This window comes from Salvelinus namaycush, chromosome 9 (assembly GCF_016432855.1).
Source record: "Salvelinus namaycush isolate Seneca chromosome 9, SaNama_1.0, whole genome shotgun sequence".
NCBI classification, from domain to species: domain Eukaryota; kingdom Metazoa; phylum Chordata; class Actinopteri; order Salmoniformes; family Salmonidae; genus Salvelinus; species Salvelinus namaycush.
The window spans coordinates 50,058,185-50,082,264 of NC_052315.1; the positions used below are offsets into that span (position 1 = coordinate 50,058,185).

Sequence of the window (24,080 nt, forward strand, 5' to 3'; positions counted from 1 at the left end):
CTCTCAGTCCAAAAGATCCTGCAAGGAGCATAGGACCATGTAAAACAGAGTGTAGGATAGAACAATCTGTATAGTCACACAGCTTTTCCACGAGAAAAACACACCAACTGAGTGTGTATTAGGGGCTGGCAGTCTTTTCAAGACTCACAGGCCTGTCTCTTTCTATATATTTTTTTATATACTGTATATATTTTTTTCTTTTCTCACCGGCTATGTTCCGAATGTTAAATCATCTGTGTGAGGATGGATAATTGTTTCATCGCTATGGCATGTTCTCAATATTTTTGGGGCTGGGAAACCATTTTGTGACAGCACATTCATCAGGGACCCCCTCATAACTCGAGGGAGACAGAAATAGCATACAAGGAGTTTTACTAAGACTTCAGCAGTGCATGGCCAGACAAACCAAGTCTCGGGCCCTGGGAAGGAACATTTTAAACGCCCCCCCCCAGCTAGCACATTTGGTTCCTTAGAAGTTGTGTGAACGTTGGTTCTGAGAATGAAGCCATACGTTTCCTGACTGGTGAAACAGAAAGGTTTTTAAATGTTCTGAGAACGCAATTGAAAATGTAACTTTTTATGGGAACGTTCATTTTTTGGTTGCAGGGAGGTTCTGAGACTGTTTTACTATGGTTCCCTCAAAGTTTTCCTAGGAGGTTTTATTAACGTTCTGAGAACAGATATATTAGGTTATTTGAAGGGTAATTATATAATTTTGTGAAAATATGTTTCAATAAGACTTTTAATAACACTCCTAGCTTAGTTCAACTGTTATGAACTCCAAGCACAGATGGGACACATCGTAATTAATTTGCTTAGGCATTAATCATGCAAACACATTTCTTTTTTATTGTGGCATAGCATCAGTGAGGTTTAAACCTATGGTTTTCTGCTCTCTATCCATGGAATTAGTCCACTAAGCCCACCAGGATGGAGCTAGGAAGCTGTTTTGTTTTTTAAAGACTGTTCATTTTAGTCTATGCAAACAGACCCCATTTCAAAGGAAACAAGCTCTCATTAAGATCAGGTGTAGACAATTAGTCGGCGTGGCCAACACATGAACACACTTAACAAGATAGAGGATCGAGATAGTGTTGTTGACACTGAGAACATAATGTATATGTTTTTAAATCACATTCTTAGAACGTTCTTTGAATGTTAATAACGTTTTCTTGTGTTTTTTTTATGGAAAGTTTTCTTAATGTTCTGCTGCCCTTGGCTGAAAACCTGAGAAGGCTTTCAGGAGGAGGCACTCAGGGGGGAACAAAAAGTGTCTCCTCCATTTTCTCATGTGAGCATGGTCACAAAAGTGAGCTGCTGTACAAAGAATAGGGTTTTGTCTTAACGCAGCCCTGCCTTCCCACTGCTACGAAACTTGGAGAGGGAAGGAGTAGCAACCGTTTAACCCGAAGAGAGAGGGTAGGGCAGAGTGCCATAGACCTTGCACACTATCCTCCTCAGCCGCCAGGGCTGTGCCCTAGGATGGCGGACCCTTCTTACCTCCCCTAGGAGGGATAGAAGGGGTGGATCCTTGCTGCGTCTGAAGGGTAAGACAGCTTCCCTACAGGTTTGGCCTGATTAAGGGGCCAAGCCTGAGTCATGGCAGACCGCTGCATAGCCGGGGATCTCAGTTCCCCAAGGCCAGCTTGTTGCTCCCTCCCAGCTGTGAGGCTGTGGCGAGATTTAGGAACCAACGGGCTGCCAACTTCTGCCCAGGTCTGCAGGGTGGGTAGAAGTTGAAGGCTTTGGCTTCCTTTTTGCGAATGTCACACTTCTGCCACACAGCGGCGACAATAGGCTCGAACAACTCCTTGGGTGTCACTGTGGCATCCAGAAGGTCCACTTTTCCCGTATCTGATAAGCTGGATATGCTCAGCCAAAGTGCCTTTTCTCCTTCCACCTCTAGGTTCATGGTACGACCACAGCCTTGGACGGCACTATGGGAGGCAAGGAGGCTCAGGTCTGTAATCATACAGATCTCCTCCCAAACATCTGTGTCTAGGGTCTCTGAGTCCAGTTGCTTTCCCCACCTCCTCCAAGTAGCCTGATATGCCAACAATAAAGAGGTCACATTGAGAGCTCTAATTGCTTGGGCTGATGCCTTGTACATTCTTCTGAGAAACGGAGGCAGTTAAGCACTCTACCTTCCCAAGGAGTGAGTCATTAATAACACGGCGTGAGGGGCTGAGGTGGTGAGTGAGTGATGGCTACACCATGGGAGGGTTGCCAAACACAGATTCCTCCATGATGTGTATGTCCAGACTCGGGGTACTTTTAGCACGAATCCTGTTAGTGAGGGTTTTTTCCACACGCTCTTAGCTTCCCTGAGGCAAGCTGGTACTGCAGGGTGTAGTTCCTTTATCGGGGCTGTATGGGACTGGAGTCTCTTCCCATCGTATATGTTCCTTGCCAGCCCTGAGCGCCTACAGAAGACTTGATGTCGAGTCTGGCCGTGCCCCACTTGCAGACATGAAGGAGGCCAAACCCCACTGAAGGAGGGGTCTGCATGCGTGAGTGGGCGGGAGACGTCAGTCCCCAATTCCTGCGCAATCTCTTTGATCTTTGTAATCCCATAGTCATCCTCGTCATCCCCTAACTCGCCTTCCCGTGACACTACGTCGTCAGATAGTGAGGGGAGGGAGTCAAGGCTACCAATGACTCACCCCAACTGGGCTCAGTTGCGGAGAGCTGAGCCTCAGCTGTTGCTGTTGGCTCTGAGGCAAGAGGGGCTATCGAGATAGAAGCACGTTTCAGCCTCTTCTTCAGACCTGCTCTCGTAAGCTGTCTGCAGTGCTCACAGGTCCTCGAGCGCCTCCTGGCCATGTTCCTTATGTATAGAGGATGGGAATCTTCCCCCGCTATCATGGAGCCGCAAGCACAAGAACATGCTGCTGATTGTGGTGCTGATCCAATTTCTGCGCTTCTGCCTGCGACTATGAAACCCTGACCTGTTCAACAGACGTGCTACTGTGCTGTGCTGCTGATCCAGTTTCTGGAGCTTTGTCAGAGTGACCATCGGGTTCTTTGTCAGCTCCCTGACCAAGGCCCTTCTCCTCCGATTGCTGAGTTTGGCCAGGCAGCCAGCTTTAGGAAGTGTCTTGGTGGTTCCAAACCTCTTTCCATTTAAGAAGGATGGAGGCCACTGTGTTCTTGGGGACCTTCAATGCTGCATAAATGTTGTCGTACCCTTCCCCAGATCTGTCCCTCAACACAATCCTGTCTCAGAGCTCTACAGACAGTTCCTTTGACCTCATGGCTTGGTTTTTGCTCTGACATGCACTGTCAACTGTGGGACCTTATTATAGACAGATGTGTGCATTTCCAAATCATGTCCAATCAATTAACTTTACCACAGGTGGACTCCTATCAAGTTGTAGAAACATTTCAAGGGTGAACAATGGAAACAGGATGCACCTGAGCTCAATTTCGAGTGTCATAGCAAAGGGTCTGAATACTTATGTAAATAAATAAAATAAATACTTTTTAATACATTTGCAAAAATTTCTAAAAATCTGTTATCACTTTGTCGTTATGGGGTATTGTGTTTAGATTGATAATGAAACATTTTTATTTAATCAATTTTAGAATAAGGCTGTAATGTAACAAAATGGGGAAAATGGGATGGGGTCTTGTAGTTAGGAGCCTTGTGGCTAACTGCTAGCAATTTTGATCACCTTATAACGCTATAGCCATGAGCCTAGTGGGGCGTTAGTTAGCTAGCAGCTACCTTGTGGTGAAGGTGTGCCGTGGCTAGCTCAGTGCTGGCTGAAGGAAACCAAGTGATTGAAAATGTTCTCCCGCGATCGACAGTGCCATGAAGGCTGAGAGGGTCGGTGTAGTTAACACAATGGGTGAACGCAGGTTAACTAGACTAGAGAAGGGAGCCAGCAATGCTACCATATTGCTGGTAGGATATGCTAGTGAAGTTAGCTTGCCTCTCAGCAAGATAGCCAAGTTAGCCTTGCAGCATGACTTAAAACTGGAACCGCCATACAGTGGCAAGAGAAAGTATGTGAACCCTTTGGAATTACCTGGATTTCTGCATAAATTTGACATAACATTTCATTTGATCTTTATCTAAGTCACAACAATAGACAAAAATAGTGTGCTTAAACTGATAATATACAAATTATTTTATTTTTTTGTCTAATATTGAATAGATAATTTAAACATTCACAGTGTAGGTAGGAAAAAGTCTGTGAACCCCTAGGCTAATGACTTCTCCAAAGCTAATTGGAGTCAGGAGTCAACTAACCTGGAGTCGAGTCAATGAGACGAGATTGGAGATTTTGGTTAGAGCTGCCCCATAAAAAAACACTTTGCTATTCACAAGAAGCATTGCCTGGTGTGAACCATGCCTCGAACAAAAGAGATCTCAGAAGACCTAAGATTAAGATTTGTTGCCTTGCATAAAGCTGGAAAGGATTACAAAAGTATCTCTAAAAGTCAGTCCACGGTAAGACACATTCAAATTTCAACACTGTTGCTACTCTCCCTAGGAGTGGCCATCCTGCAATGATGACTGCAAGAGTACAGTGCAGAATGCTCAATGAGGTTAAGAAGAATCCTAGAGTGTCAGTTGAAGACTTACAGAAATCTCTGGAAGATGCTAACATCTCTGTTGACGAGTCTACGATACGTAAAACACTAAATAAGAATGGTGTTCATGGGAGGACACCACGGAAGAAGCCACTGCTGTCCAAAAAAAACATTGCTGCACACGTCTGAAGTTCGCAAAAGAGCACCTGGATGTTCCACAGCGCTACTGGCAAAATATTCTGTGGACAGATTAAAGTTGTGTTTGGAAGGAACACACAACACTATGTGTGGAGAAAATAAGGCATAGAAAGCACAAACTTCAAAACCTCATCCCAACTTTAGTATGGTGGAGGGAGCATCATGGTTGTGGGCTGTTTTGCTGCCTCAGGGCATGGACAGCTTGCTATCATCGATAGAAAAAATGAATTCCCAAGTTTATCAAGACATTTTACAGGAGAATGTAAGGCTATCTGTCCGCCAATTGAAGCTCAACAGAAGTTAGGTGATGCAACAGGACAACAACCCAAAAGACAGAAGTAAATCAACAACAGAATGGCTTGAACAGAAGAAAATACGCCTTCTGGAGTGGCCCAGTCAGTCCTGACCTCAACCCTATTGAGATGCTGTGGCATGACCTCAAGAGAGCGGTTCACACCAGACAACTGAAACAGTTTTGCAAAGAGGAATGGTCCAAAATTCCTCCTGACTATTGTGCAGGTCTGATCCAGTACAGAAAACGTTTGGTAAATAAATAAAAAATTACCCAAAAAGAATAGCAATGTCCTGCTCCTTCCCTGACTTTTGTATTTTACACTGCTCATTTGTCCGAATTTTGAAATGACAAACAGAAAAGTATTTGGAGCCTTTTCCCCTTTTTTTTCACACCTATTTTCCAACTTAATCCGCCAAGACAATACGCTGTAGTAGGACATTGGTACCCAGCCAGGCACTAATGTGTCAGTCTCTCCTCACTCAATGAATGACAAATGGATGAATGGGTGATAATTGTGCACGTTATTTCACAATTTAATTTAAATTAGCTGTAATGATGAGTTTGTTTTATGCCTATTTACCAGCGGTGGAGCACATGTTAATAATTTGATATCATTCTCTTTACATTTTACTTTGTAAAAATAAGATGTTACTGTTACTAATCACATTTATTGTAAGGGAAACAAAATATTCTACTTGTTGCAGTAGGCCTTTAGAATAATGCAGAACATCCTTGACTCTATCCAAGTGGATGAGCAAGGGGTAACACACAGCCGGCCCATCAAAACTACACCTAAACTATACCTAAACTAATTTCACACATAATAAAAGCTGACCTAAAGACACATTTAAATTGACGATAGTCTGATGAGTACCAATATTATCAATTGTCAAATTGTACATGAAGAGATTGGCGCAGCTTGGAGTTGACAGATGCAGGGAAAGGAGCATCACTTTATTAAATGCAGGTAAAATGTTTTGATGCAGGTAAAATATTTTGATTGCTATATAGTATCATAAAGAGCATATTCTGCAGTTTCTATGACCTTCGTCAAATAACTTTCAAAATGCAATAAGTGGATTTATTTTGGCTTTAGGCTTACGTTTTTCACTAGGACTTTGAAGAATTATACAAAACAAATCCTTGACTCTATCCTGAGTGGTGCAGCGGTCCAAGGCACTGCATCTCAGTGCAAGAGGCATCACTACAGCCCCTGGTTCAAATCCAGGCTGTATTACATCCGGCCGTGATTTGGAGTCCCAGAGGGCGGCGCACAATTTACCCAGCGTCGTCCGGGTTTGGCCGGGTAGGCCGTCATTGTAAATAAGAATTTGTTCTTAACTGACTTGCCTAGTTAAATAAAAGTAAAACAATTTTTTTAAACAAATAACTATTGTTATATTTTTACATGGGTATATTTCCACAAATATTTCTTCATACAATTCATCCTTTATAATTGTTTATGCACTATCAAGCATTGGTGCTTATGTTTGCACACCTTACGGGTTGATATACATCTGATGCGTATAGTAATGGTGACACCCAGCAACGTTCTCAACGTTTTCTAGTGGGTACTTCTATGCTGAAAGGCCAGGCAGTTCTAGTGTCAACCAAGTCTCAATAGCTAACAGTGACGCTAGCTACCAAAGGAGACTGAGAAGTAGAAATGTAATTTCTACTCGTAAACATAAACCTTACGGTTACTACTCAACCTCTCGACAGGGTCTGAAGAACTACGCTCATCAGCAATATCCTTCACGGTTTGATGGTGAGCAGATTAAGCAGGCAAACAGGTATGCAGTCGATATGAGGAGAGCTAGAGTAGTGACACTCTTCGTGAGGAAGAGAAGCGAGAACAACCAGAGAGTGGCTTCTTTTATGGAAGTGAGGGTCCCACCTGTCTGTCTCCGACAGATGCTTTTGTTAGGTACTTCCAAGAAAGTAGGTGGTCCTTGCAAACCCCCACATGTGATACATCGAAACAAGTATTTGAAAGAGAACATCATTGAGAACACCATTGGGTCCTTATCATCGCTTGTGCGTCTTAGCAAAGAAAGTTTCTACTCCTTTTAGAGTATTGTTCCTTGAGCATTTTAGCAAAGACCATTTTCACTCGCTTTAGAGTATTTCTGGTCTTATAGGAACATGGCCCTATCCTGTGCTATCTTAATGCAGCATTTGATCCGGCCTTTGTCTCTCTCCCTGGTCTTATCCCAACAGCTGTCTGGTGTTTGCTTGGTTCTATTCAAGCCCCTGTCTCCACAACAAACACAGACAAAAACAGTCTCCACAACACACACAGACAAAGCAAGATGGATGCCCTGGCCTCTCAAACAGACAGAAGTGCTTTAATCTTGGTCCTCTGCCATGGCGATGGCACGACAACAGGGAAACCGTCTGTAGTGTCCCAATCTTCCACGTCCTGTTCGTCTGTCGCCTAGCGTGAGGTCATGAAAATGGCCATGCACTTTCCATTCCCCTCCTGGTGAAGGGGCCAGAGTGGGAGACCCTTTGAAGCTTAATCAAGGATTTACCACACAAAAGAATATTAATGTCGCTTTCGCCCCTTGTTCACAAAAGCCTATTCCTAGGCTGTGATCTACAGTTTATTTTTCATTTCTGTGTGTGGGTGTGAGGGTGCAAGAGAGACCGAGGGGGAGCATGGTTGCCATGGTTATACGCGCTCTTTTACTTTGTGTGATTGTTATGGGTGTACTCACCAAAAAATGGAAAGAAAAAAAACTTTAATCATGTGTATTAAATGGCTTATTAATTTTCCACTCAATCTAATTTGGGCTTGCATTCTTGATAGACAACAGTTCCGTGCAGCTACAAAAGAACACCTCACTTACAGTACACATAATTAAGATTCTTTTTTTCTCATGACCTGACAAAGTATAATTTGAGTTGCATAGCAACAACTTGATGATACATAGCCATAGTGATAGATGGCTCCTACTATCTGTGACTGAAATGACCTCTCCTTACATAAATGACATGCTATCTAATGGGATAAAGATACAAACTTTGATAGGTGAGGCAGATATACAAAATGTAGATATGGGTGGCAGGTACAGTAGTCACTGCACCTATCTGGTGTATGTGACAAAACTTTTTTTATTTTCTTTTTTTTTTAGATTCTCTGAGCAGAAAGGAGCTTCTTTATATACATTGTGACCAAGGTCGTTATTTTCCTATTTTATGAATGGTTGATACAGTGTGTAGTAGATGTTCAAGAGCAGCTCAGCTGCAAAGTGACATGGTTAGGGAAATGGAGCTTCAACCCATACAGCAGGGGAAGGCAACTAGATTCAGCCCCGGGCCTATTTTTGTCGGAGTGAATGGTCGGGAGGCCGGAAAATAATTATAATCATTTGTAGACCACAACTAAGCCCAGGAAGAGATTGCAGTGAAAAATAACAATCATTTCATACCTTGATTACATTGAGGCACGATCACATAAACGTCCTCTCAATGTCAACTGTGTTTATTTTCAGCAAACTTAACATGCGTATATATTTGTGTGAACATAACAAGATTCAACAACTGAGACATAAACTGAACAAGTTCCACAGACATGTGACTAACAGAATTGGAATAATGTGTCCCTGAACAAAGGGGGGTTCAAAATCAAAAGGAACAGTCAGTATCTGGTGTGGCCACCAGCTGCATTAAGTACTGCAGTGCATCTCCTCCTCATGGACTGCACCAGATTTGCCAGTTCTTGCTGTGAGATGTTACCCCATTCTTCCACCAAGGCACCTGCAAGTTCCCGGACATTTCTGGGGGGAATGGCCCTAGCCCTCACCCTCCGATCCAACAGGTCCCAGACGTTCTCAATGGGATTGAGATCCGTGCTCTTCGCTGGTCATGGCATAACACTGACATTCCTGTCTGGCAGGAAATCACGCACAGAACAAGCAATATAGGTGGTGGCATTGTCATGCTGGAGGGTCATGCCAGAATGAGTCTGCAGGAAGGGTACCACATGAGGTAGGAGGATGTCTTCCTGTAACACACAGCGTTGAGATTGCCTGCAATGACAACAAGCTCAGTCCGATTATGCTGTGACACACCACCCCAGACCATGACGGACCCTCCACCTCCAAATTGATTCCGCTCCAGAGTACAGACCTCGGTGTAACGCTCATTCGTTCAACAATAAACTTGAATCCAAGCATCACCCCTGGTGAGAAAACCGTGACCCTTCAGTGAGGAGCACTTTTTGCCAGTCCTGTCTGGTTCAGCGACGGTGGGTTTGTGCCCATAGTCGACCTTGTTGGCGGTGATGTCTGGTGAGGACCTGCCTTACAACAGGCCTACAAGCCCTCAGTCCAGCCTCTCTCAACCTATTGCGGACAGTCTGAGCACTGATGGTGGGATTGTGCATTCCTGGTGTAACTCGGGCAGTTGTTGTTGCCATCCTGTACCTGTCCCGCCGGTGTGATGTTCGGATGTACCAATCCTGTGCAGGTGTTTTTACATGTGGTATGCCACTGCGAGGACAATCTGCTGTCGGTCTTGTCTCCCTGTTGCACTGTCTTAGGCATCTCACAGTACAGACATTGCAATTTATTGCCCTGGCCACATCTGCAGTCCTCATACCTCCTTGCAGCATGCCTAAGGCACGTTCAAGCAGATGAGCAGGGACCCTGGGCCTCTTGTCCTAAGTTTTCATAACTGTGACCTTAATTGCCTACCGTCTGTAAGCTATTAGTGTCTTAACGACCGCTCCACAGGTGCATGTTCATTAATTGTATATGGTTCATTGAACAAGCATGGGAAACAGTGTTTAAACCCTTTACAATGAAGATCTGTGAAGTTATTTGGATTTTTTATATATATATATATATATATATATACAGTTAAAGTCGGAAGTTTACATACACCTTAGACAAATACATTTAAACTCAGTTTTTCACAATTTCTGACATTTAATTCTAGTAAAAATGACCTGTCTTAGGACAGTTAGGATAACCACTTTATTTTAAGAATGTGAAATGTCAGAATAATAGTAGAGAGAATGATTTCTTTCAGCTTCTATTTCTTTCATCACATTCCCAGTGGTTCAGAAGTTTACATACACTCAATTAGTATTTGGTAGCATTGCCTTTATATTGTTTAACTTGGGTCAAACGTTTCGGGTAGCCTTCCACAAGCTTCCCACAATAAATTGGGTGAATTTTGGCCCATTCCTCCTGACAGAGCTGGTGTAACTGAGTCAGGTTTGTAGGCCCTTTGCTCGCAAACATTTTTTTAGTTCTGCCCACAAATTTTCTTTACGTTTGAGGTCAGGGCTTTGTGATGGCCACTCCAATACCTTGACTTTGTTGTCCTTAAGCCATTTTGCCACAACTTTGGAAGTTTGCTTGGGGTCATTGTCCATTTAGAAGACCCATTTGCGACCAAGCTTTAACTTCCTGACTGATGTCTTGAGATTTTGCTTCAATATATCCACATAATTTTCCTGCCTCATGATGCCATCTATTTTGTGGAGTGCACCAGTCCCTCCTGCAGCAAAGCACCCAAACCACATGATGCTGCCACTCCCGTGCTTCACTATTTGGATGGTGTTCTTCGGCTTGCAAGCCTCCCTTTTTCCTCCAAACATAACGATGGTCATTATGTCCAAGCAGTTCTATTTTTGTTTCATCAGACCAGAGGACATTTCTCCAAAAGGTATGATTTTTGTCCCCATCTGCAGTTGCAAACCATAGTCTGGCTTTTTTATGGCGGTTTTGGAGCAGTGGCTTCTACCTTGCAGAGCGGCCTTTCAGGTTATGTCGATATAGGACTCGTTTCACTGTGGATATAGATACTTTTGTACCTGTTTCCTCCAGCATCTTCACAAGGTCCTTTGCTGTTCTTCTGGGATTGATTTGCACTTTTCGCACCAAAGTATGTTCATCTCTAGGAGACAGAACACGTCTCCTTCCTGAGCGGTATGACGGCTGCGTGGTCCCATGGTGTTTATACTTGCGTACTATTGTTTGTACAGATGGACGTGGTACCTTCAGGCATTTGGAAATTACTCCCAAGGATGAACCAAACTTGTAGAGGTCTATAATCGTTTTTCTGAGGTCTTGACTGATTTCTTTTGATTTTTCCATAATGTCAAGCAAAGTCACTGAGTTTGAAGGTAGGCCTTGAAATACATCCACAGGTACACCTCCCAATTGACTCAAATTATGTCAATTAGCCTATCAGAAGCTTCTAAAGCCATGATGTAATTTTCTATAATTTTCCAAGCTGTTTAAAGGCACAGTCAACTTAGTGTATGTAAACTTCTCACCCACTGGAATTGTGATACAGTGAATTATAAGTGAAATAATCTGTCTGTAAACAAAAATAATCTGTCATGCACAAGGTAGATGTCCTAACCGACTTGCCAAAACTATAGTTTGTTAACAAGAAATTTGTGGAGTGGTTGAAAAACGAATTTTAATGACTCCATCCTAAGTGTATGTAAACTTCCGACTTCAACTGTATGTATATATACAGTATATATATATATATAAAATTACTAAACACTTTGGAGGGACAAAAAAAAAGGACTCGCGGGCCAGTTTTTGGAGAGAGAGAGTTGAGACAGCAGGTCCGGGACAAGATAGCACAACCGGTGAACAGATCAAGGTTCCATAGCGCAGGCAAAACAGCTGAAACTGCATCAGCAGCACGACAAGGAATCACGTCCGATGAACAGGTCAGGGTTCCATAGCCACAGGCTTAACAGTAGAAACTGGATCAGCAGTACGACCAGGTGGACTGGGGACGTGGACAGCCAGTAGTCGTCAGGCCAGGTAGTCCTGAGGCATGGTCATAGGGCTCAGGTAGTCTGGGAGGGGAGGGAGAGGGAGAGGGAGGCCTCTCTCTCTGTTAACTTAGTGGGACAGTGAGACAAAAGCTTGTGTGTGGGCCCCGGCCCAGATGCATGTGGGCACCTATAGCAGTTCAGGAGACTACACTTAGAAAAAAAGAGTTCCAAAAGGGTTCTGTGGCAGTCTCCATAGGAGAACCCACTTTGGTTTCAGATAAAAAAACATTTTTGGTTCCAGGTAGAACCCTCTGTCGAAACAGTTCTACATGACACCTAAAAGGGTTCTACCTGGAACCAAAAGGGGTTCTTCAAAGGGTTCTCCTATGGGGACAGCCAAATAACCCTTTTTGGTTCAAGATAGCACCTTTGTTTTTAAGAGTGTAGACCTCCCCCAGGAGAGGGCCTTTCTGTTGCGTCACACTTACTTGCTTCTTCCTCTGTATTCTTCCACTCACTGTGGTCCGCACTCCGCAAGGCTGTGTATTTCTCTGTGTCCACAGGTCAGGAGTAGACAACAAGAGGCAGCCTCAGAGATCCGTTTAGATAAAGCACAGAAGTAATCAGTGCACAGGATCTATCTTGTTATTAACCCCAAACTTTGGGTCTAAGCCAGACTTGTCAATAAATCACGGAAGGCAAGTCAAGTCTTTGAGCACAAGTCAGAGTCAAAGAGTATTTTTTTTTAAACACGAGTCAGGGTCAAGTCTCAAGTCTTTGAGGATGTTTTCGGGTCGAGTCTCAAGTCAGCCTCTCACTTTGTAATGTATAAGTTATACTAAGGTTGTTCTTATGTTGTGGTTGTTTTACAGGTGATGTACTTCAGCTCGTTGTTCCCCTACGTAGTGCTGATCTGTTTCCTGGTCAGGGCTCTGCTCCTCAAGGGATCCGTGGATGGGATCCGACACATGTTCACACCCAAGGTACAGTATCCTAACCCTAATGCTTACCCAAGGTACAGTGCATGGGTTGGAACCAGTTCAGGGAACAGAACAGAAAACTGGAAAATAACAACATTTTCAGAGGAACAGAATCAGAACCGGGAACGGAAGTGATCTATACTGTTCCGGGAACAAAACCGTTATTTTAAAAGCATGGGAACTGGTTAATAACATTATCTTACGTTCCAGCATTTTTTTCCAGTCTCACAAAACTCTGTCACTCAGAAACTTAAGCCCCGTTTCCATTGGCAATTTGAAGTCAAGCCAGGTTGGGCTGGCCTTGGTGGGCTAGCTCAAATTGCGTTTCCACTGCCCCCAGAAATGAGAAATTATGTAATGTTGCTAGGTTGCCAATATGTGACTGCAGCTGGCTTCGCTAATGTTGCTAGCTAGCTTGGAAGATGTTGACGAATTTAATTCATCCTCACCATGCTGTAACTAACATTCCCCTATACTCCTGCCAGTACCAGCCAGACTCAGAGCAATGTATTTTGCTTGCTAACGTTAGCTAGCTAGCTAAACGGTTAGCGTCGTTGCTAGAATAACAGGCTAGCTAGCTAAATTCCTACCTTGCTTGCCATGGCATTGGTTATTAGCTAGCTAACTAAGCAAACGAGACAACAGGTTTGATATGATGTAGCTAGCTAGCTTTCGATATGACTTGGCCAGCTAATATTCCTGCTAGTTCACCTTAGCTAGCTAGCTAGCTTGTTTCAACTCTGATTTGCTGACTAACATTAGGTAGCTAGCATTCAAGGGCTGAATGTTCTCATAAAAGTTTGTGTAGTACAAAAATGTATGAAGGATCCAGCTATGGTGGTTATTATAATGGCGCCAGAGGGGATGGCTGCCGTTTTACGGGCTCCTAACCAACTGTGCTATTTTGTTTAGTTTTTTCGCATTGTTTGTAACTCATTTTGTACATAATATTTCTGCAACCATTTCTTATGACCAAAAAGAGAGTCTGGACAGCAGAACAGCGATTACTCACCTCGAACATTACAAATCATTTTTGTTTAATAAGTCTGATGCAAAGGATATAGTGCTTTGTCAAGACAAGGCCCAAATCCACGTCATCAACATGAAGAAAAGAATTTGCAGACAAGTAGGTAAACCACCACTTCCCAATGATGGGAAAACAAACTGGACGATCTACGATTAAGACTATCTGACCAATGGGACATTAAAAACTGTAATATCTTGTGTTTCACCGAGACGTGACTGAACGACGACACATATTATAGAGCTGGCTGGCTTCTCCGTGCATCGGCAGGACCTCCCTTATCCTACCTCATTTGCACATGCTGTATATAGACTTTTTCTACTGTATTATTGATTGTATGTTTGTTTATTCCATGTGTAACTCTGTGTTGTTGAATGTGTCGAACTGCTTTGCTTTATCTTGGCCAGGTCACAGTTGCAAATGAGAACTTGTTCTCATCTAGCCTACTTGGTTAAATAAAGGTGAAATAAAAAATGAAATAATAATTTTAAAAAGTTATTGTAATTTTATTGTGTTACTTTTGGATTTTATTTCATTTAGTAAATATTTCTTGAACTGCATTGTTGGTTAAGGACTTGTAATGCGACAAATACAATTTGATTTATTCGTGTCTTGTCTGACTACTGCAGTACTGCTTGTCCATGTGCTAGCTAACAGCAACAAGCCCAGACGAGTTAGCTAAATGTTGTGTCAGCATCCAGCAGTGATTAACTTGGCGGTTGCATAGTAACGGCATCACCAGCCCAAATTCTAATTGAGCTGGCACCAGTTGTGAAACTGGGCTGTGCTGGCCCGGGTTTCCTTCGATCCAGCTCAAATTTGAGATTTCCATTCGAGCCACCTTGAATTTGGCCCTAATTTTAAGTGCCAGTGGAAATGGGACTTTATTCCAGTGTCTGCCTGCCAGCTGGAAGGAAATCTTTGCCAGTGTGTGTGCATGTGTAGGCTACCTGCCCCTCCCCCTCTGAAGCATAGGGTACTGTACCCTGCTGACATTACAAGCGTGAGTCAGAAATTGGGGAGAGATTTTTAATTAGAGAAGAATAGATTCACTTTTTCAATGCTAGTTTAGGATACTATAGTTATCACATTTCACATTGGATTTATTAACTACAAAAAGTGAATTCTGATGCTGCTCTGCACACACAAGCTTGTTAGCTGACTAGCTAGCTCTGGTTCAACGTTAAGCCAACTCTCGGAGTTCAAAGACATTCAAAGTTCCTCCATAGAAGCCGCTCATTCGAATGTATAATTCTGTGGGACTAATTCAGATAATGCATGTCATAACAAGATGCCCAGCGCTTCAGGCCAAGCCCCTCCACCCTATCTCGCTCTCTCCCCACCCGCAAAATTTAAGTTGCATCTCACACTCTCGCACTTGTCGGTCCAATGCATGTATACAACTATAGCTTGTCCGCACCATAGCAAGCTGCTCTATCTCAAAAATATTTTTTATGTTCAGAACTAAACAATTGAAAATGATTTTGGTTCCAACCCTTGGTAGAGTCATCATAATGCTGCTCCTTGGTTATACCCAAGGTACAGTACTGTACAGTCAGCACAATTCTGCTTCACACAGCCAACATACTGCATTACACCCAGTCAAGGACCCAGACTTGTTTGATCCAATGCACTAGTTTTATCCAATGCATTTGTTTGATCCAGTTATGGATCAATGTTGCGTTGTTCACTTTACTGAAACGGGAAGGAAACCTAATTGACTGAAAATGTGCCAGAAATATATTTTTTAAATATTTTAGTCTTTGGCTACTCAAGTTGCCGTGGACCAATAGCAATTGGAATCATTTCATTTGGCCTCTGCTGTGGTGGCACACTTCTCACCATGGCAACAGGAGTTGCTGGGCACTCCCTGCTTCTTGTAACATCCACGACGGCGTGTTCCATTCATTTCACAACAAAGTGTCATGTGTCTGCTGCTTCTCACACGCCTGACATCTTCCTACTTCAAAGGCCTTTGCTGCGTCTCCGGTGTGCAGGGAGAAAGACATCGAAAGCGGGGCTCATTGTGTGTTGTGTAGTGTGTGCCTTCTGTATGGGTTCAGCCTTCCACCACACACATATACTGTTGACTATTTGAGAGCAGTAGCATGCTGGATATGTTCTCCTTGGTGTGTCCTTGTTTGATCTTCTCCAGTTTTGACAAATGGAGGTAACTCTCAATCATGATGTCCACTGATCTGCTCCACTGGTCCAACAATGGTTTGTCCATTACTAGGAGTTGAACGAAGACTATTGTACAATAAATGACGTAGTGTTGTCCTAAAGAGTCAAACGTTGATCAATTGAATCCACATCGAGGAGAGATGTGTCTGGAACTATAGTTTATCTTCCTTTAGCACCTCACCTAAATGCAGTGGTGTAAAGTACTTCAGTAAAAATATCTGTACATTACTTTACTATTTATATTTTTGACAACTTTTACTTTTACTTCACTACATTCCTAAAGAAAATAATGTACTTTTTACTCCTTACATTTTCCCTCACACCCAATAGTACTCGTTACATTTTGAGTGCTTAGCAGGACAGGAAAAGGGTCCAATTCACACGCTTATCAAGACAACATCCCTGGTCATCCCTACTGAATCTGATCTGGCGGACTCACTAAACACACATGCTTCGTTTGTAAATGATGTGTTGGAGTGTGCCCCTGGCTTTCCGTAAATAAAAAAAACAATAATATGGCCTCATCTGGTTTGCTTATTATAAGGAATTTGAAATGATTTGTACTTTTACTTTTGATACTTAAGTATATTTTAGAACCAAATGCTTTTAGACTTTTACTCAAGTAGTATTTTACTGGGCGACTTTCACTTTTACTTGAGTCATTTTCTATTAAGGTATCTTTACTTTTACCCAAGTATGACAATTTGGGTACTTTTTCCACCACTGTCTAAATGTGCATTCATAATTTATTTCCTTCCAGTTGGAGATCATGCTGGAGGCCAAAGTGTGGCGCGAAGCGGCCACACAGGTCTTCTACGCCCTGGGCCTGGGCTTCGGAGGGGTCATAGCCTTCTCCAGCTACAACAAACGGGATAACAACTGTCACTTCGACGCAGTGCTGGTCTCCTTCATCAACTTCTTCACCGCTGTGCTGGCCACCCTGGTGGTGTTCGCCGTGCTCGGCTTCAAGGCCAACATCATGAACGCCAAGTGTGTCGCACTGTGAGTAGTACATTATAAGCCACTCACTTTTAGAACTCCGGAATGTAGCCTAATTCCCCCAAATCGTAACCCTTTGGTGATTATACTGTAGGCCAATATGCCGGTTTGATTGTGACTTGAAGTTAAGCAGATGCTTTTATCGATCGTACATTTCATAGAGACACACATTATATTCAATGCAATGTATGTGGCCAATACTTGAATCATGCTGTAACCACTGAGCCATGTGATGAGGCCAATAAGATATTAGCATGGTCTTGTATGATAGAGTATCCATTTTGATCTGGTCTTATATTATATTATTTTCAATCTCCCAGGAACACAAAGAAGATAGTTGCTTTGCTAGGGAATGAGGTCAGCCACGACTTGATCCCCCACCACATCAACTTCAGCGCTACTGTGAGTGCTGAGGACTACCAACAGATGACAGAGATCCTCAGAGGGGTGACGGAGAAGGATTACCCGAGTCTGGGCCTGGACTCCTGCAGCATCGAGGAAGAGCTCAACAAGGTGAGGGTCCATTGTCTTCCAACTGCTACATCATTCTAATGCAACGAGTTGGTCAGTGCAGACGGCCGTCGCAACATCGGACATAAGGCAATGGGTGAGGGGGCTCGTAGAATGTATAATGGTAATATTGTATCTTTTTGCATCTTTCATGATCATAACAATCACTTTTAGGTAGCATTTTACTTGAAGAAAACACATAAACAGTCCTAAAAACTGGTGTCAGACATGGTATCATCACAACAACTGACTTTGCACTGTCATGTCACAAACCAGGATTAGCTACGCCCAGAGCCATATATTTAGAGAGTTGGGCCAAAATGATGAATGGACGCCATGTTTGCGCCTGTGAGCATTCCATTCATCCATACTCGATGAGAATTTGGAATCTTGTACATAGCATTGTTTAAAATTCAGAAAATTCTGTGAACTGCTATTGGTCAATATAGCCCATGGGGAGCTAACATGGCTGGCCTGGAATGTAGTGTAATGTAAATGCATCACAATGCAAAAAAAACATAGTTCAAGTGTTGCCAGCAGCACAGTTACAGTCACTAACACTCTAGATAATATGAAAACAGCCTAACCAGCTCTGCCAGAGTGAGTAAAATGGTCAGAGTGAGGTGTTCTCTCATTTGTGTCTGGAAGTAGCTAGCAAACTAGCCAACTTTAGCCAGTTAGCTTGGGTGCTTGACTGCCGTTGTGAGGTCAGAAACCCTTCTACTCGGCCAGAGCGTCCAGTGTGCACTCTAAGCAAACCGAGTGCGAAACGCTCTGAATTTACTAAACGACCCAAAGCACACTGGAGGCAATTTACGAACACACCCTAAATATATGGCTCTGGGTACGCCTATCCAATGAACATTCTTTGTGTCATAACAGTGCAATGTAAACTGTTACTGAATACTATTTTCCACAGACTGTGGGAGACTTGCCTCTAGATGTTGTCTACACACGTCAAGATTTATCTTTCCAATCATGTGAAACCCTAGGGCAAATAGTCTTACTAGAAGTGGATATTACTGACTAACTTACGTAAATCCTTCTTCTTCTTCCCTGTCCTCCTCCTCCTCCCTGTCCTCCCCCTCAGGCAGTGCAAGGTACAGGCCTGGCCTTCATTGCCTTCACAGAGGCCATGACCCACTTCCCGGCATCTCCCTTCTGGTCCGTCATGTTTTTCCTGATGCTGGTTAACCTGGGTCTGGGCAGCATGTTTGGTACCATCGAGGGCATCATCACACCTTTGGTCGACACCTTCAAAGTCCGCAAGGAGTTCGTCACAGGTCAGTCCAAGACGGGATGGAGGAATATATAGCTCATTATATCTCAATTCACCTTTCTGCGATTCCTCTTCGCTTATCTCCTTGTTTCCTTCTCAATCGTATTGGAGGAGGTCCCTATCGTGCCTTCTTCCTCAATGCGTTGTGAAGGAGGATGCGAGAGAAGATGCAAGGAATTGAGGAAAAATCTAAGAGAGAAAGCCTTTGTGTCAGTGTGTGGAGGTAGACCTTTTTCCACAATGTATCCTCAGCTGAACTATACGGATGTGTATTTGCTATAGTAACAGGTCAATTAAGTATTACCTATGTGTATGATGTATTATGGCTCTTTACTTTAATGCTTTTGGCTCAATAATGATTGCATAATACTAATCCAATGCACAGTAGATGTGTGGCACCAAAGAGAGTTTCCTAATTAGCACAAACACATGTTGATCAATATTGTGCATGAATTCTGTTAATGAGGATGGATCATTCTTGAATTGCAGTGGTAAACACTTTAAAATGAAAAAAACAAATGGGGCAAAATACATTTTCCCTTTTATTTAACTGTTATTTAAAAATTAAACAAACGGTATGTGACCCACCACCTGCACAATACTTGCAATGAAAATGACTTTCTGACTAAATTAAAAACCTAAAATATATGAAATGTAGCTAGACTCTTACATGGATGAACACTTCTTCCTCTCTGTCATGGATGCCTGATTGCCCTAAGTTTGAAGATGTAATCCGGAGACAGGTATTTTATTCTTTTCGACTCCCTGTGCATTTTCAATCACACTCTGCTTCCACCGGCATTCCACTGATTTCAAAACTCGGTCAACTTCTTCCATGACAACAACATTGTTGATCGCCATTTCTTCCCCATCACTGTCATCAAAAGACTATACAATGTCTGGTTCAAGGAAAAATGTTGACCTAAATCAGGGATTTCCTCATTATCTGATTCATTATCTGAGTCAGAGAGAGTCAGCATGGCATGATCGTCCTCCAGAAAGTAGTCCATCACAACTTTTCCCCACTGATCCTTGTCGATGGCGCCTGTTAAATTCAGGGCAGCAATGTTGAGAGCAATGGCAACACTTTTTCAGTTCTTCATATCTTTCAAAAAAGCTGCAGTAGAAAGGATTATCTACACACACTGAGCAGCTCATGTTATAGACACAAGCATTCTACATGGCAGACCAATCCGAACTCATCTCTCGTCCAGCCCATTCATTATCTCAGCCAATCATGGCTTGCGGGAAGGTTCCTGTATTTTTCCATGGCCAAACCAACTAGGCTTGTAATTTAACAATTGTATTTGCATTTACAGATGGCATACACGTTTTTGTTATTAAGGAACTTGAAAGTTCATGTTCCAGAAGGCTTTTCTGACAAAAAAACGCATTTTGATAAACAAAAAAAAGTTTACGTTCAAGTGCCTCTCCTGTGAATTAGTGACGTGCGACATACACCTAGCTTCCTGAAACGGGTCACATATGTAAGTCCTTAATATTGCAAAACATCTAGTTGCATGCATTGTTGGAACTACTTGAGGATAGCAAATTGTCCTGGTAATGTGTAGAGGTGTAGTGACATGTTTTGGGTGTTTCGAGATATCTTTATTGTTTGGAATGCTATTCAAACACCTTCTTTTTTTTTTTACTAGTATAATGTGTCCCTCAGTTTTATGTCATTGGTGTTACCACCTTGAAAATCACTGATTACAAAGATATACAAGGATCCAGTGGCAAACTGTTATTGAGGGAGGGGGTCTATATTTTACTTTTTTTTTAGCTAATCACACCCTTTTAGTATGTCATACATTTGAGGATTTTTCATTTATCATTTGGTGTGTCTAAATCCAAAGTGTCACTTGGTGTTAGAACATTTTAATGAAGGGAATTGACATTGTGAGTAAAATAATTAATCATATTCATTTAGTAAATGATTTTTTAAAAGTGTGATTACCTTAGATTTGAGCATTTGTGGCCTCCATTTCAGAAAATCCAAATTTACCTCAAATGTATCATCGGTGGTGTTACTACTTCTGGTGGCACATTGTTATTATAATGGTACACATTTTTAAAGTCACTAAGCTACCATATTAGTTGAATTAGAAAGGGAAGATAAAATGGAAAAAATAAATCTCCAAAATGCCATGCCCAAATGCCACCATAATTCAAGTACGACCCGGATGGCATTTCTCCCCCTTGTCCCTTTTTTACTAATGTCCATGTATTCTCCCTCTTGTAACAGTGGGTGTCTGTCTGCTAGCCTTCTTCATCGGCCTGCTGTTCGTTCAACGATCTGGGAACTACTGGGTGGCTATGTTTGATGACTACTCCGCCACACTGCCCCTGCTCCTAGTGGTCATCCTGGAGAACGTGGCTGTTGCTTGGGTCTACGGGACTGACAAGTATGTATATGTCAAATGATATACAGAATGTCAGTAATCTGGGGTTTTCTTGACTATAATTCCGAATTCAAAGCTGTCCATCCAAGTACAATGACAAATATTCTTTAAATTCTGTATTCAGAATGAGTTAACCATGAAAAGTGAATGAACAACACTTGACTTAAATATTACCTGCTATCACCTCGGGTATCCTGTACAGGTACTGTATGTTAAACATAATTGCCAAACTCAACACAGTCTAAAGTGTGTACCATTATGTATCCTCACCTTCTGCGGGATCCTTTCCCTGCTTCTCCCGTTCCTCCGCCCAGGTTCTTTGAGGACCTGAAGGACATGCTGGGCTTCACTCCGTTTCGGTTCTACTACTACATGTGGAAGTACGTGACCCCCCTGCTGCTCATCCTTCTGCTGGGCTCCAGTGTGATCCAGATGGGAATGACCCCACCCAGCTACAGTGCCTGGCTAGAGGACATGGTGAGTTGTCTGTGGTCTCTGGTGCAGCTGTCAAATACAGTATTTTAGTTCAGTGGACCTTCGGTTCAATTAATGGGATACACAGGCTTTTGTTATACTCCAGCACCAAAACAACAATTCAACTACACATCAAGATCTCTTTTCTCTTTTTCTATAGTCCTATATTGCCTCCTGTACTTGCCTTCTTTACATTATCCACACTCATTTTAAAATACCTAGATACCTGGATGGTTACTTGATAGCCCTCTGCCATATTAGCTTCACCAATCCTCTTGGATTATGAGATCAGCACAGATTTGAGGAGAGGACGTTACACTTAAAACTGATTTAAGATGCAACCTATTGTCAACATGGTTTTAATGTTAGTATCAGTTTCAGGCCAGTGAGAAGTAATATACAGTAGTAACTTCTTGCTCTCCTTCCCCCATGTGAACGAGGCCAGTGAGGAGTCTCTGAGCTATAATGATATACACTAGTAGTATCATTAGGAATACTATACAGTTCTAACCTCTCAATCCTTCCCTGTTTCTCCTAGGCCAGTGAGAAGTCCCTTAAATATCCCCCTTGGGGCCTGGCGGTCTGCATCTCCCTGGTGGTGTTGGCCATCATGCCTGTGCCTGTGGTCTTCTTCCTCCGCTACTTCAACATCATCGACGAGAACGCTGGCGTGGTGTCCACCATCTCCTACAAAAAGGGCTGCATCATCAAGGAGAGCGTCAGGCCCGAGGAGGACGATGATGCCAGCCTCCTCCACTCCAATTCGCCCGGCAGCGAAGCGCCCTCTCCCATGCCTGGCAACAGCATCTATCGTAAGCAGAGTGGAGGGGTCCCCGATGCCGCGCCCAACGGCCGCTACGGCATCGGCTACCTGATGGCTGACATGCCAGACATGCCCGAGTCAGACTTATAGAGCGACTTGTAGGGCGATGTCTATGGTCCTCACACCCTACTGGCTGGCCAACCAATCCCTCTTCGTTGCGTTTAATCATGGGAATCATCATCTGCATATTTATATTTGTAGTGTTTCTGTATATTCTTTGTAGTTATCGTAGCTGCTCCCCTTCATGTTTTCCTCGTCCCCCTTTGCCGTGAAAACGATTAAAAAGGTGTGTCCACTGTACATATTATCTCCTTTTGTCTTCCCCACCCAGTTGCTCCTTGGCTCTGTCCCAAATATATCCTCTCTAGCTCCCAGCCCTGGAGACCTTGTTGACTCCCCCTAGTGGACAGAACAGGACAGTATTGGCAATAAGGTGGATTCAGACTCCACCAAGCCTACTATAGTGCTAGGCAGGATGGGTGTGAATTCAATTCTGTAAATTCAGTAAGTAAACTGAAATGAAAATGGTCTTTATTGCTTCTCTATGAAAACAAAAAATGAATTTGAATTTCTGTCTACTGTCTGAATTGATTGAATTGAAATGGACTTACCCCAAACTTGATTCTAGGCTCTGCCAGGGAAAGTCAACAAGGGTCATAGGCTATGGACCAGTGAGGGATCCGTTTGGGACTGGAGCTTCTGTCCACAGTATGTCTCTTGGAGATGTGCGAATACTCCCCTTCCCCCACTGGCTGTGTACATTATGACTTCACCACTGGCCCAGAGTACTGAGATTAGTAGCAGTGTAGGCGCTTTGGATGACATACTTGTTGACAATGATGCTATACTGACCACATTCTTTGGGTGTAAGTACAATATAGTGCAAACAGCGAAAGGATGGCATTGAAACTGAACCCCCCCCCAATGATTGTTCTAAAAGAAAATGTGTGCCTAAATAACTTCTGATGATTGGGGCGGCAGGTAGTCTACTGGTTAGAGCGTTGGACTAGTAACCGAAAGGTTGCAAGATCAAATCCCTGAGCTGACAAGGTACAAATCTGTCGTTCTGCCCCTGAACAAGGCAGTTAACCCACTGTTCCTAGGCTGTCATTGAAAATAAGAATTTGTTCTTAATAACTGACTTGCCTAGTTAAATAAAGGTCAAATATATGTTTATAGAATACATGGTGGACATTGTATATTTCCGGTATTCTGTAAATATAATATAGAAATATTATAAATATATTTATCTGAATAGTTTGGATATCAGAACACCTTGTTTTTTGGTAAGAAGTGCTACAAATCCTTAACTCTGGTCTCTTTTTTTGTTTACCGATGTGCTGTCGGTCTATGTAAAGAGTTTGACTCCTCTTGATAACTTGTAAATACTTTTTTCCATGAAATGGCTTCAAAACACAATGTATTTTTTTCCCCTTTCGAGATTAAAGATCAAACTTGGTCCATGCTTTGCACTGATGTCCATGTAGTTCAGTGTTGTCCTCATCTCACCGTTTGTCTGTCAGGAAAATGTCAACCATGAGTCAGATCAAACAACAGATACAGACAGACTCATATTATATTGAGTTAAGGCTACATCAATAGGCAGCCTATTTAACTGT

At 42.8% G+C, this 24,080-nt stretch overlaps 1 protein-coding gene across 1 annotated transcript in view; it reads left to right on the forward strand.

Moving 5' to 3' along the window:
* LOC120053528 (sodium-dependent neutral amino acid transporter B(0)AT2-like) overlaps window positions 1-22,551 on the forward strand; it is a 40,042-nt gene extending 17,491 nt beyond the window's left edge. Inside the window, exons 5-11 of the mRNA XM_039000661.1 lie at window positions 12,659-12,769; window positions 16,735-16,976; window positions 17,294-17,486; window positions 18,574-18,766; window positions 21,008-21,167; window positions 21,479-21,641; window positions 22,177-22,551. Coding sequence (XP_038856589.1) covers window positions 12,659-12,769; window positions 16,735-16,976; window positions 17,294-17,486; window positions 18,574-18,766; window positions 21,008-21,167; window positions 21,479-21,641; window positions 22,177-22,551 — 1,437 coding nt within the window. The remainder of the gene's footprint in view (window positions 1-12,658; window positions 12,770-16,734; window positions 16,977-17,293; window positions 17,487-18,573; window positions 18,767-21,007; window positions 21,168-21,478; window positions 21,642-22,176) is intronic.
* The last annotated feature ends 1,529 nt before the right edge of the window (window positions 22,552-24,080 follow it).